The 13879-nt window shown below is 37.5% G+C and overlaps 1 protein-coding gene across 16 annotated transcripts in view; it reads right to left on the reverse strand.

Annotated features, from left to right (window-relative positions):
• hdac5 (histone deacetylase 5) overlaps nucleotides 1–13879 on the reverse strand; it is a 330777-nt gene that overhangs the window by 101451 nt on the left and 215447 nt on the right. For all 16 annotated transcript variants that reach the window (XM_043675117.1, XM_043675114.1, XM_043675109.1 and 13 more), the window contains 4 exons: nucleotides 12275–12409; nucleotides 10943–11165; nucleotides 7217–7431; nucleotides 5543–5806 (listed from right to left, as the gene is read on the reverse strand). In XM_043675117.1, coding sequence (XP_043531052.1) covers nucleotides 5543–5806; nucleotides 7217–7431; nucleotides 10943–11165; nucleotides 12275–12409 — 837 coding nt within the window. The remainder of the gene's footprint in view (nucleotides 1–5542; nucleotides 5807–7216; nucleotides 7432–10942; nucleotides 11166–12274; nucleotides 12410–13879) is intronic.

The following is a 13879-nucleotide window of genomic DNA, read 5'->3' on the forward strand; positions in this document are numbered from 1 at the left end:
TAAATGTTGTAACTGTACCTGCATCCACCACTTCCTCTGGAAGTTCATTCCACACATGAACCCTCTGTATAAAAGAATTGCCCCATATGTCTTTTTAAAATCTTTCTCCTCTTATCTTAAAAATATGTCTCTTAGTCTTGAAAGCCCCCACCTGAGGGAAAAAATACTTGCCATCCACCTGATCTAGATCCCTCATGATATTATGAACCTCTATAAGGTCACCCATAACCTCCTATGCTCCAGTGAAAAACGTCCCAGCCTCTCCCTATTACTTAAACTATCCATTCGCGGCAACATCCTGATAAATTTCTTCAAGCCTTCTCCAGCTTAATAGTATCCTTCCTATAACAGGGCAACCAGAGCTGGTCACAGTACTCCATAAGGGGTCTCACCAAGGTCCTGTACAACCTCAACCTAACATCCCAACTTCTATGCTCAAAGGTCTGAGCAATGAAGGCAAATGTGTTAAATACCTTCTTAATCGCCCTAATTATGTGTGATGTAAACTTCAAATAATTATGTACCTGAATCCCTAGATCTCTTTGTTCTACCGTACTACCCAAAGCCTTACTTTTAATTGTACAAGTCCTCACCTTGTTTGTTTTACCAAAATGCACAACTTCACATTTATCCAAATTAAACTGAATCTGCTATTCTTCAGCCCATTGATCCAATTGATCAAGATCTTTTTATAATCTTGGATAGCGTTCTTCACTGTCCACTATACCACTAATCTTGGTGTCATCTGCAAAGTTACTGACCATGCCTTCAATATTCTCATCTAAACTATTTACATAAATGAAAAACAAAAGTGGACCCAGCACCGCAGTGGAACACTGCTGGTCAATGACAGGAGACCGATAGCACTGTAACTGACCAGTTCAAATTTATCCTGATTTTGAAGACAGAGCATAACTTTGATATCTTCCACTTTACCAGGTAGACGGCAGTGTTGTAACTTAATGGAATAGCTTTGCTAGAAGTGCAGCTACTTCTAGGGCACTACATTCCAGCACTAAAATCAGGATGTTTCTGGGGCCCTGTCATTGCATGAAGTGAATTGATAAGGTTAAGACTGGATTCAAAGGTGCCTTCTCAAAAGGTGGCCATGCTGAGTCATCCATCTGGCATATCTGACATCAACTGGTTGTGAATGCTTTTCAGCCTTGGATTTATGTATCACCATGCTTTCAATACTCTAATGACATTCATAATTAAAGCGTCCCTGGAACCTACCTGAATCCAAATTATGATTACTTATTGAGATATGATTTATCATGTTTCCCTTACCATGGTATTAAACTGAAAAGCCTACCATTCGTACCTACCATTTAAAAATTATGTTTTATGTCTCCCACTGCTTGTGAATCTTGTGCAGCTATTTTCAGTCATTTAGTTGAATTAGCAGAAATCTAGATGGTGTTTCATTTAAAAACTCTAAAGATGTAATGACTGGATCATACACTCTTTATTCTCTATAAAATCAACTGTAAGTTCAATTGTCTCTGGAAGTCTAGCAACCCGCAGAGGCAATGGTCTAGTGATTGCTGGACTGTCAATCTAGAGACCAAAGTAATGTTCTGGGGACGCGTGTTCAAATCCTGCCATGGCAGACGGTAAAATATAAATTCAATTTTTAAAAAAATCTGGAACGAAGAGTCTAATGACAATTGCTGATTGTTTGGAAAAACCCATCTAGTTCACTAATGTCCTTTAGGGACGGAAATTGCCACCGTTATCTGATCTGCCCTACGTGACTCTAGATCCACAGCAATGTGCTAGACTCTTAACTAGCCTTCAAGCCTTCTGCGCTGTTTGGGATGGGCAATAAATTCTGCCCAGCCAGTGATGCCCTCATCCCATGAATGTATAAAGAATTAAAAAAAAACTAGCTCAATCAAATTCCCAGCTGTTCCTTTGCAGTCAGCTGAACATTTTCTCTGTAATCATGGCTTATAATTTAATTGAATTTAATTTTATTGAACTCACTCGTTTATTTCAGAACAAACTAACTGAATAAAATAAATTTTCTTGAATGAAAACACACCTTTCCCAATATGTTTATATTATTAGTTTGCACCACTGTGTCTTTCACAATTTTGCATTTGAAATCTGGATCATGTACACATAAAGTGCAGTAGCATAACAGCTATTGTAATAGAGTATAATCCGCTATTGAATATTGATTTGCACTTGCGTTTCAACATATCAAGAATGACCAACAGTGCTAATTTGGGGCCAGAAGTAGCACGTCTGCACAGGTAAGGGCAAAAAACCTCTCAGGCCAATCAAACAGGACTGTTCTAACATAAATGAATGCTGCCGTAATATTTCATTATTGATGCAAAATAGGGGTGAGACAAATGTTGGGCTTGCCAGTAACACTTGTATCCTACGAAAGAACAGAAGAAAATCCCAAAGATCACCTTCGCTACTGTGATGCTCAGTCGTTGATTGGTTCTTTAAGAAATTCCACTGGATTCGTTATGTTCACTTTAACAAACCATTTAATATTGCATTCATTAAAAAAATACAACAGCTTCAACAATAAAACATGACTTCAGTGTTACACTGAGAAATGAGCTTATGTTATGAGCTTGAGTACTAGAGAGGGGTTTGAACCTACAACCTTTTGAGTTAAGAGGCTCGAATGTTTCACAGGATCTTACAACACAGAAATGGGCTCTTCGGCTGAACAAGCCTTTATGTTCCACCCAAGCTTTCCCTTACTTCACTTCATTTTGTTTGGCCAATTGACCAAACATACCAATCTGTATATATTTTTCCTCTCATAGTGTAGTTAATTTCCCATTAATATGCTTCCAATCATATATAAAAATGCTATGCAGTCAATTAAGTAATTTTGAAATGTATTGACTGTTGTAATCTTGAAATTACCCAGTAAATGGTGAAAAAATATTCTGAAACAAAATATAAAATTTAGATCATGCCGTGAAACCAGTCATGGTGAGGAAAAAAAAAAATTCAAAATCACTTTTCAAAAAAAGGCCAAAGAATAAACTAGTTCGCAGCCTGCACAAAAACACCGTGGGCGGCACGGTGGCACAGTGTTTAGCACTGCTGCCTCACAGCGCCTGAGACCCGGGTTCAATTCCCGCCTCAGGCGACTGACTGTGTGGAGTTTGCACGTTCTCCCCGTGTCTGTGTGGGTTTCCTCCGGGTGCTCCGGTTTCCTCCCACAGTCCAAAGATGTGCAGGCCAGGTGAATTGGCCATGCTAAATTGCCCGTAGTGTTAGGTTAGGGGTAAATGGTGTTAGGTTAGGGGTAAATGTAGGGGTATGGGTGGGTTACGCTTCGGTGGGTCGGTGTGGACTTGTTGGGCCGAAGGGCCTGTTTCCACACTGTAATGTAATCTAAAAAAAAAAAAATTGGAGAACTTATTGTGCCATTTCTGCTCAAGATCTCTTTTAGAAGTTTTTTTATATGTTGTAGGGTTACGCTTCGGTGGGTCGGTGTGGACTTGTTGGGCCGAAGGGCCTGTTTCCACACTGTAATGTAATCTAAAAAAAAAAAATTGGAGAACTTATTGTGTCATTTCTGCTCAAGATCTCTTTTAGAAGTTTTTTTATATGTTGTATATTGCAGAACTGATGGTAGCTGTTTATTTGTCCAATGATAACATCACATTAGACATTCTACTTAAATGCAATATAACTTTGCATCAAAAACATTTCCAGCTACCTAAGATTCAATCATCAAATTTTTATCATAGCAGGCCATTGGAGAAGTGCATAAAAGAATTACTAGAATGAAACCAGAATTGAGGGGTTATATTCGTTGGGAAAGGCTGAACTGACTGGGAGACACTTCTCTAAAACAGGTTATGAAAGGGTTTAATCAACTAAACATAGTGGGGGATAAGCTTCTACTTGCAGGTGAGATCAGAACCACAAGCTTAAATATGTGTTACCAAATAATCAACTGGGAACTCAGGATAAACACCTTCAAGAAAAACTTGCATTTATAACTATTAATCTGCTTTAAAAGTGTGCATACAGTCAATGAAGTAATTTTGAAATGTACAGACTGTTACAATCTAGAAATTACCCAGTAAATGGTGAGAATATGGAACTTGCTAGAACTTGGAATAGCTGAGACAAACAACATTGATGCACTCGAGCAAGTACATGAGGAAGAAAGGAGCGGAACAATACATTAATGAGGTTCAAAAATCAACGGTGGAAGGAGGTTTGTGTGAAGCATAAACACACCAATATGGACCTATTGGATTGAATGATCAGTTTCTATGCTGTGAATATTTTGAAATGTTTGGGTCAATGGATGAATCAAGACCCATTACAAGTAGTAATGGAATGGGGTGCTGTAACAGCAAATAGCACCGTTTGATGATTTTATGAAAAGAGATTAGATCTTATGAGCATCTTTCATAATATTAAGAAAAGGTAAACTTTACAAAGCAATATTATTAGTCAATAATATTAACAATAAACCTTAGGATTACCTTGGATTTATTGTTTCAACAGATAAACTACTGACAATAGTAGCCTTACAATATTAAGAAGTTCTTGTATAATGAAGCGAGGCTAAACTAGCATTTTATTTTAATTGGAAGTTGTTACTTTCTGTGAAATTCTGAAGTGTAACTACAATGCACGAACAAAAAAATACTTTTCAAATTTGCTCATATTCTAAATGAAATTTTGAAAGAAACTGCTGCATGTTTCTGTTTTGGTACAAGCAAGTAATTTCTTGAAGTTTAAAAAAAATTCTGCTATACTCCCAACATCACCATATTACATTAAGAGGATTAGGAAACACATTGCTTACTCTGTGACTTATTAAGCTTTACTGCTTTCCATTATGTTCCCTTTGTAGCTGCTGTTGACATTGCTACAGGAAATTTACCCAATGAAGACGACTAAACTTATTATTGGCACATCTTCAGTGATATAACTTGAATGTAAGAATGTGCTGTATGTCTTAAACTCACCGTAAATGAAAACATAGTTACATTAAAAAGCAGACAAAATACTTGCAAAAGCAAAAAGCAAGTAGTTACTTAATGTTACTTTTAGGTTTATAGTTTTTGATTGATAAATAAACAAACGTTATTGAAGATTTGTGATTGCACAGTTCCTTAATTATTCACAACTACTGGTGTGCATTTTAGACTTAACAGTTTAAAACAAAAGCAAGAAAACATGCTCCACCTATGTATTGTTTTAAAATTTAATTTAGAAAGGTTTTTCATTCAACCCTCTCAGCAGATTTATGAAATAAGTATTAACGTCTCAAAAAACTTGAGCGTTAAGGAAACACAATTCTACTATGATTGTTAAAATTAAGTTATATTTCTATTCTTCAACTCAGATTGACATATTTCACCTTTGACAGTTTTAAAAAGTTTAAGCCCACACAAACAATAACATTGTTTTCTTATATTGAAAGGGAAGAAGCAAGAAAACCCAGAAAACCCATGTGGTAGCTTGAGAATCATTGGTTGAGACCTCTTTTGTCATAGCAGGTACAAGATGAAAGCCAATAAAGAACTGGGATTACCTGATTAAAATGCGGAAGTTGTTCTTCTCCTTCTTTCTGATCTTCCAGCTGATCTTCCTCTTCACTATCTGGTGGTTCATCCTTCACCTGCATTGCATCCTGTTCAAGAATGTCATTTGTTGCTTCACTTCCTCCAGAATTGATGCTGCTGCTACTTGCAGGTGCCTGATCTTCCTGCATGTCCTGTTGCTCACACAACTCTTCTTCAGTCTCCTCAGGGTGAATTGGAGGTTGCCGAGGTGATTCACTTGACTTGGAAAGCATCTATGACAGACATTCACATGCAGAAACAAAGCAATTAACACACAATCATAAATTAGAGCACAGCCAAATATAAAGGTTATTTTCATTAGTGTAAAGTACAGTAAGAGTAAATTAAATAGAAAAAATGTGAAAAATAACTTGCACTACTCAATAAATTGTTAGTGAGTAGGATATACAATAAATTCATGATTCAAGTGCAGGGCAAAGTAATTAGAAGGGAAAGCATAAAACTGAATTTCAATAGATGGAAAATTGCCTTCTGTGCTGAGGTTTCTTTAATTCTATGATATTCTGCAAGCCATCGTGTGTTCAAATTGTTTAAATATTCAACAATGGGCATTTCTAACTAATTTTCTTTAGTCTTTTGACCAAGTTCTCTTCAGAATTTAACAAGTTTCGCTTTTAACTTTTCCAATTTAAGTCTATCTAAGTCATTGGAGAATTTAGCTTCTGACATCTCTACTCAAACTAAGTTATCATTTTTGCAGTAATCATTTATCTCAAATTCCATGTGTTTTCATAAATTCCTCCTGTGTACTTTTTAAAATTAAAGTATTTTAAAAGTATTCATCAAAACATCCAAATACACTTATTATGCATCAACTTGGCTCAAAGAAATAGTTTCTCAGAAAATTCTAATTCTAAACTCCAGGGTTTGAATGCCAAATAATGTCTGGTACTTTCAACCAAATGCTCAACGTGCATTGTACTGTTAGTTACCATCTTTTAGATAACACATTAAAATAAGTTCTGACTGCTCAGATGAACCTAAAATAATGAGATCACCTTTCATTCTTCTTAACGCCAGACAAAATTGTACATTTAAACTTTCTCAAAGTACAATATCTCCGTCCAAGGAATTAGTTTGGTGAATATTCATTGCACTTCTTTTATGGTCAGCATACCTTTCCTTAGGTAAGACCCCCAAAACTGCATACCATACTCCAATCGTGAAATTTCACAATATGGAAATTGGCTGTATGCTTGCACACAGCATAAGTACACTCCAAAAGTAATTAATTAGTTTTGAACTGTTCAGGGATACCTTTTGTCTTCAGCTATAGAACAACAGGATTAGGCAAGGGAGTGGAACTAAATGGATAACTCATTCAGAGCTGGCACAGGCATGATGGACTGAGTTTCTTATGGCCTACAGCATTCATAATCATGAAGACATGAAAGAGCTGATACATATTACTGGATGGTTCTTACAAGAATATATGTACACATTAAGCTTGTTACGCAATTTGTCAATCTTCCCTTGTATCATAGCAACATTATGATAAAGCATACAAATCTTTGCCTAAAAAGAGCTAGACTGAAAAGTGGGAGTTTTACTCGTACATTTTAGATTCTCAGGGTGTTCGAGTTGCAAGTGGTCATTTCTCAGTTTTTTTTTTGTTCTTTTACCTTAAGTTGGATTTGTTGTTGGTACTGTTTCTGTTTCTCCAAGAACTGTTGGTGTTGTTGCTGCATCACTAGCTGCTGCAAAGCCTGGGGACTCTGGGGTAGAGGAGCAGATTGGGTACGACTTAGCGGGCGGTGCCGAGGCAACTTGTTTACTGTTCGGAGATTGGTGGAAACTCTCTCACCTGTCACCAAAGGTGATTGTGCATGGAGAGGCACTGAGTAAGATAAGTTACAAGAGTATTATTGTTGATCCTTTCTATATTTTCACAAATGAACGATGTTCATGAACAACTCTAATATTCCAGGTACTAACTGATAAATTTGCAAGAAGTTTACCACTTCACTTTCCACATCAGAAATATAATCAGTCATTGCAACATGTTAAAATGAGTGAAGCATGACCACAAAACATGAAGAATAAATCATGCTCTTTTACAATTTATAATTTTATACAATATTATAAGTAATATCTGTACATTGTTTCCTCATATACAGAGCATGTAACAACAAAAGCGAAAGTCCAAACTAATAATTAGCCCTTATACTATTGAAAGAACAATATTTCTTTTAATAAACCCAAATTAATTGCAGAGAAAGAAAAACCTTAACTATATTTTAATTTTTTTCTCACAACTAAAGCCCACAGAGGTGATTACGTTGTATTAAAGTTCAACATAACAGATAAATTATAATGTGAATATGATAGCTCAGTTGCATGTTTGGTGAATATATCACTTCTAATATATAGTTATTACCATTCATTAAACATTTTCAGTTAGATCAAATTTTTTAAAACTTTAAAAACATAGGTTTATTTAGATAAGTGGATGCACTCAATAACTTTGGACTTGAACACTCAATCTTTGCATGTGACCTTTTAATAAGCAGATTTTTCTCTCAAGTTTCATTAACAAGATGCAATGTTTACACTATTACATAGGAGTTTATTTAGAAGCAGTATTGTAGCCAAAAAGATTTTAATTTAGAATAATGAATTAAGTTAACTACTGCAAACTCCTGTAAAACAAGGAAGCAGAGGGTAATACTGGAAGGATGGTTGTCAGACTGGAGGCCTGCGAGTAGTGGAGTGCCTCAAAGGTCAGTGTTGGACCCATTACTGTTTTTATCTATATGACTATATAATTTAGTAATTGGCATACACAATTCTTTATCAATGAATTGCTTGTACTCATGTTTGTTAATTTAATAATGGAGTATTGTCTTACCAGATTTACCCTGTGTCCATAGTCTGAAATAGCTCTACATACAGAAGATGCCAATTAGCACTGAGTTGAATTCAAAGTGGTACTTGTCAGAGGGTCATCTGAACTATCACTTTAAAACTTCTCCCAGAGGAAAAAAAAAATTTCCACCCAAAAATAGAATTAATATTATAACTTAATATTATAATTTAATATTAAAACTCCTAATATTAAAACTCCCTCCAAAATTAAGGAAGGGATATAATTGAAACATGGGGCGGCATGGTGGCTCAATGGTTTGTACTGCTGCCTCACAGCACCAGGGACTCGGGTTCGATTCCAGCCTCGGGCGACTGTCTGTGTGGAGGTTGCACACTCTCCCAGTGTCTGCGTGGGTTTCCTCCGTACTCCGGTTTCCTCCCACAATCCAAAGATGGGCAGGTCAGATGAATTGGCCATGCTAAATTGTCCATAGTGTTAGGTGCATTAATTAGGGATAAATATAGGGGAATGGATCTGGTTGGGTCGGTGTGGACTTGTTGGGTCAAAGGGCCTGTTTCCATATTGTAGGGAATCTAATCTAATTGATTGAATTAAAATTGAAATGCAAAGATTTGATGTAGCTCATAATACTTGTTTGTATTTAGAGGGAGACACACAAGTAACTGTTCATTTACACTCTTTTGACCCAGGTATAAAAGAGTCTTTACTACGGGTTAAGGCATAGTGCTCTCAGATACAACTCTGACTTTGTAATCAAGACTGCCAACAAGGGTGGTACTGTTGTTGTCTAGCGCATTGACTTCCTATCTTCCCCCGGACCATGACCCCACCATGGAACACCAGGCTATTGTGTCCACAATGCTCACTAATATCATTTCATCTGGTAATCTCAATGCCTCTAAATTCATAGTCCCCCTAAGCATGTGCAGCCCACTTCTACTTCCATCCCATAATCCACAAACAGGACTGCCTGGGCGGAACCATTGTTTCTGCCTGCTCCTGCCTCACAGAACTCATCTCTTTTTACCTTGATTTGATTTTTTTCTCCCCTTGTTGTGACTCTTCCAACTTACATCCACCATTCTTCAAACACTTTCAGTTTCAGAGTTTCTAGTTTGAGGCTCCAGTTGCCTCCTCCTTACCATGGATATGTAATTCCTTTTCACAACCACCCCTCATCAGGATAGTCTCTGTTTCTTGCGTAAAAAAGGTCCCATTCACCACCACTCTTTTTTTGCCTGACCTAGCTTGTCCTTACTTTGAACAAGTTTTCCTTTAACTCCTCCCACTTTTTTCAGGTCAAAGGGGTGGCCATGGGCACCTGCATGGGCTCCTTTTATGCCCGTCTCATTGTGGACTATGTCTACCGTTCCATGTTTAAGTCATATTCCGGCCCCACTCACAACTCTTTCTCTGGTACGTCGATGACATCATTGTTGCTACTTCCCTCTCTCGTCCAGAATTGAAAGCTTTTATCAATTTTGCTTCCAATTTTCCACCCTGGTGGATCACCTGGTCCATCTTTGACTTCTCCCTTCCCTTCCTCAATATCTCTGTTTCCATTTCTAGGGATAGGCTGGCCACTGATATCCACTACAAACACATCAACTTACCAAGTTCCTTTGCTTCTTGTGAAGGCTCTATTCCATTCTCCCAGTTTCTTGTCTCCATCACATCAGTTCTGATGGTGTAACTTCTATAAGGAAGCCTCCGAAATGTCCACCTTTTTCTTCAACCAAGTATTCCCCACCACCATGGTTGACAGGTACCTCAGCCATGTTTGACTCATCTCCCGCACTTCAGCCCTCAACCCCTCTCTTCCCTCCCACAGTGATAGTGGTCCCCCACCGTTTTATCTATTTCTTTGTCTGTCCAATTGTTTTTCTCTCCCTCTGGGCTCTATCTCCACCTATCGTTTACTCCTTCCCCACTTCCCCAACCACTTCTTTGGGATATACACCTATCTTTTCCTAGCTACAATCACTTCTGAGTCAGGGTCAGTAGACCCAAAATGTTGACTTTGACTTCTCTCCACAGATGCTGCCAGACCTGCTGAGCTTTTCCAGTAATTTCTGTTGGATTCGGTTTCTGATTTACAGCATCTGCAGTTCTATGGTTTTCTGCAAAGTAGTTTAATACCACTCTGAATAAATTATCAAAATGGCAGGTACTCACTTCAACAAAAAAAGGGCAAAACCTTATTGGTCCGAATATAACAAAATATTTAAATGATAACATTAACACAGAGAATTTATCTACTTGCAACATTGCTCATTAATAAATAAATGGGAAACACACTTATGTAAAATCAATTCTTCACTTCACAGATTCTTAGATTATTCTGCATTGATTATCCTATCAGATCTGCGAAGCCATGCTTTAAAAATCTTGTCACTCATAAAAGAATTACAAATGTCATAAACCTGACAATCATTATCAATTTGGGACTTGTCTCTCTCAAGTTATTGCTTTTTAATAAATTTTCCGATACACTGTGAAGGCTTTTGTAAAAACTATTCACCAGCTATCAAAGCATTTTGCTGACGAGCTTGCTCTAGAAGCAGCACATGTTGAAGAAGCGAGGGGTGGCTGTGAGTGTTGGTTTCTCCTTCAACTGCCGTTGTGGGCAAACCTGATGGTAGCGAGGTGGTACTCACGAACTTCCCTGTTAAGGCACCACCCTGACGCAAAGACTGAATAGCTTGCCTTTCTGCTTCTTGTTGGGCTGACATCTTTTGTGATGCCTATAAATAGTAAAAAAAGGCATTACAGGTTGTTCTGCTATAACACATATTTTATTAATGCGAATTCGCTATAACACAATTGATGAATTGGTGACACTGTTTCACGTGAACTTTTAAACCATATATTGGTTACAATATGACTCCGACTCCATTGGTTTAAATGGTGCTGCTATTATGCAATTTTTTAACAACATGGGATTGCACGAGAACAGAACTACTGCATTATAGCAGAACTGACTGTATTCATCAAACGAAAACAAATGAAATTCTATAACAGAACTTGCATCTCCCTCCCTTCTACCTACTTATATCATTTTACTGAGTTGTTTCACACACTCATTCTTTTCAACCTTATAGTTACAGCAGGCTGAGAAGAATGAAGAATGAAATCAAAATTAAGACCAGAATAAAAAACTGCAGATTAAAACAGGAAAGCCAACAACCAAACCTTTTGAAATTGGAATGGCCTATTTGACAATTAAGTGTATCTAGTCTAATCCTCTGTACACACACCACAAATGGAGAAATAGCATAAAAATCTAGCATTAAAAGAATACACCAATCATTGTACTTAGCCGAAGTGCAGGGGTTGAATTATAAAAAAAATTAGCTATTTCTATACATAGTATTTCATTACCACACATTTTAAGAAACAGTGAATGCTCTATTCTGACAAGCTCTCAAAACAATTTGATCAAAAAGCCAAGTACCTCCAAATGAAATGGATCATTTAAAAATAGATCTACAATGTTTGCAATGTGCTTTTCTCCCCACAATTACTTGGTTGAGATGTCTTCTCATATACTTTAAGATTCTTTGGACTGGTATAGTTTTAACATCAGTCTTATGAATCAAGAGGCAAAGGTACCACAGAAACACACAAATGGAGCTAAGACCGTTTTTATTGGCATGATTTGCCACCAAACTCTGAAGTACTTCATGTTCAGTGTCATTCAAAAATCACTGTTTAATTGTAAATTAAGGTCCTACAATAGCAGTTCTGTTCAATTAAAAATTAAACAATGAGACATGAACTAAGTGAGATCATTTTTAGTTACTGAAGTGCACCCACTGAGTTATTGTTCCATAAAATAAAAGTGTTTACTTACATTGATCTGTGCATTGGATACTGTGACTGTAGCTGGGAGCCCAAGGGAAATGTTGGGTAGTGAAGGAGATGTATAGAGACTCAGCTGACTTACTGATCCATCAGCGTTCACTGCTTTGTGATGTGGATGCATATGCTGTGGATTAAAAAAAATGCTTTAGATGGTGTTTATTGAGGCGCTGACTTAACCAAATGCTATTCTTTCTCCAACTGGATTTGATATTGTTTTTGATATAAATCAGCTGCACATGCTGCAAAAGAACAAAACATGATTGTATTCTGGGAATACATACACCTTTCTCAACTTGCAACAACAATTCACTGCCAAATTCAGCAAGACTTTGCATTCAACTCTCAATTTGATTTTTGTCCAGTTTGACTATTGGTATGATGGTGACAACATTCATTGTGCACATGAGGACATTTGAAAGCTATCGTTAATGGGTATTAACAAGAACTTACTGGGTTTCTTTACCCAAAAGAAAGTTCAGTTGAATTTTAAATATTTAGTGCAAAAATAATCCAAAGATGGTGCAGGTTAGGTGAACTGGCCATGCTAAATTGCCCATAGTGTTCCGGGATATGTAGGTTAGGTGCATTAATCAGGGGTTCTATGTTCAAATAGTTTATTTTGCTTATAATACTAGTTTATAACTTCAGTACAAATGTGGAGCAATAACCAATAGCTACACTTCTCTGACATGGTTCAAACAATGTACATTTTTAACTTAGAAAGATATGGGATTAATGATAAATGGAAAAGTCACATTGGGCCAATGATAACAAATACAGTATTGATATGTGGCTTTCAAGAGTTCTATGATTTTAAATGTTTAATTTATATCTGAATCGTTCAAAGTACTAATTATGACTTTTTTAAAACAAATTTGCTTAATCAATTCAACACACACATCTGAACAGGTTTGTTTGAGGGCTGAATCTCTGAAGTGGTTTATATTTTAACATGTAATTAATTTGATCTTAAAGATCATATGCCTCGTAAGTTCCTCACTGGCTAGATCAAATACTAACACTTCAAACTGACTCCCGCAATGGATAATCTGAATTTAAGGAGAAAGTGAGGTCTGCAGATGCTGGAGATCAAAGTTGAAACTTTATTGCTGGAACAGCACAGCAGGTCAGGCAGCATCCAGGGAACAGGAGATTCGACGTTTCAGGCACAGGCCCTTCTTCAGGAATGAGCAGAGAGTGTTCAGCAGGAGAAGATAAAAGGTAGGGAGGAGGGACTTGGAGGAGGGGCGTTGGAAATGTGATAGGTGGAAAGAGGTCAAGGTGAGGGTGATAGGTCGGAGTAGGATGGAGGCGGAGAGGTCAAGAAGAAGACTATGTCAGTCTTCTTCTTGACCGCAGGTCAGGAAGGCGGTGCCGGGCTGGAGGGATCCGGCTGAGACAAGGTGGGGGGAGGGGGGATGAAGAAACTGGTGAAGTCCAAGTTCATCCCCGGCGGTTGGAGGGTTCCCAGTCGGAAGATAAGACGCTCCTCCTCCGACCGTCGGGTTGTTGTGGTTTGGCGGTGGATGAGTCCAATGACCTGCATATCCTCGGTGGAGTGGGAGGGGGAGTGGAAATGCTGTGCTACAGGGTG

The sequence above is a fragment of the Chiloscyllium plagiosum genome, chromosome 33, assembly GCF_004010195.1.
Source record: "Chiloscyllium plagiosum isolate BGI_BamShark_2017 chromosome 33, ASM401019v2, whole genome shotgun sequence".
Taxonomy (NCBI): domain Eukaryota; kingdom Metazoa; phylum Chordata; class Chondrichthyes; order Orectolobiformes; family Hemiscylliidae; genus Chiloscyllium; species Chiloscyllium plagiosum.